This window comes from Chaetura pelagica, unplaced genomic scaffold (assembly GCF_000747805.2).
Source record: "Chaetura pelagica isolate M959 unplaced genomic scaffold, ChaPel_1.0 scaffold1040, whole genome shotgun sequence".
NCBI lineage: Eukaryota > Metazoa > Chordata > Aves > Apodiformes > Apodidae > Chaetura > Chaetura pelagica.
The window spans coordinates 28,663-29,275 of NW_009951681.1; the positions used below are offsets into that span (position 1 = coordinate 28,663).

At 66.6% G+C, this 613-nt stretch overlaps 1 protein-coding gene across 1 annotated transcript in view; it reads left to right on the forward strand.

The window, feature by feature from the left end:
- The window catches only part of LOC104391803 (perilipin-3-like), an 8,074-nt gene that overhangs the window by 3,275 nt on the left and 4,186 nt on the right, over positions 1 to 613 (forward strand). Inside the window, exon 2 of the mRNA XM_010001513.1 lies at positions 25 to 256. Within this exon, the coding sequence (XP_009999815.1) occupies positions 25 to 256 (232 nt within the window). The remainder of the gene's footprint in view (positions 1 to 24; positions 257 to 613) is intronic.

Here is a 613-nt window from a genome sequence, read left to right on the forward strand (position 1 = left end):
CATCCCTCTGCTGTCCCCTCGCAGGTGGTGGCAGGGACCAGGGAGCTGGTGTCGTCCACGGTGGCCGGGGCGGTGGGGCTGGCGCGGGGGGCCGTGCGGGGCGGCGTGGACAGGACGTGCTCGGCGCTCAGCACCGGCGTGGGCAGCGTGGTGGGTTCCCGAGTGGGCAGGCTGCTGGCCACGGGGGTGGACGCTGTGCTGGGGAAATCTGAGGAGCTGGTAGAGAGGTACCTGCCCGGGAGGCTCGAGGAACCCGGTGAGTACTAAAAACCACCGTCCAGGGGTGCCAACCCCTTTGCTCTCTCCCCACCGCTGCTCGGCACTGCCCCGAAGTTGTTTGCACCCCGTGTCCCTGCTTACCCACTCCTTCCCCTCCCCCAGGGTGGTCCCTGGGTATCTCTGCTATGCCAGGGCACTGCCAAGCCCCACGTGATGGGCACAAAGCAGGGGACTCTCCCCTCTCGGCGGGAACCCAAAGCATGGTAGTGGCTGAACTCTCACCTGGAAACCAGAAAGCAAATATAGCCCCGTGCCATGTGGCATCTGGGGTATTTATAGCACAGGACAGCACGGGGGAGCCGCGGGCAGAGCCCCGTGTCGCCGCAGCGGTGAC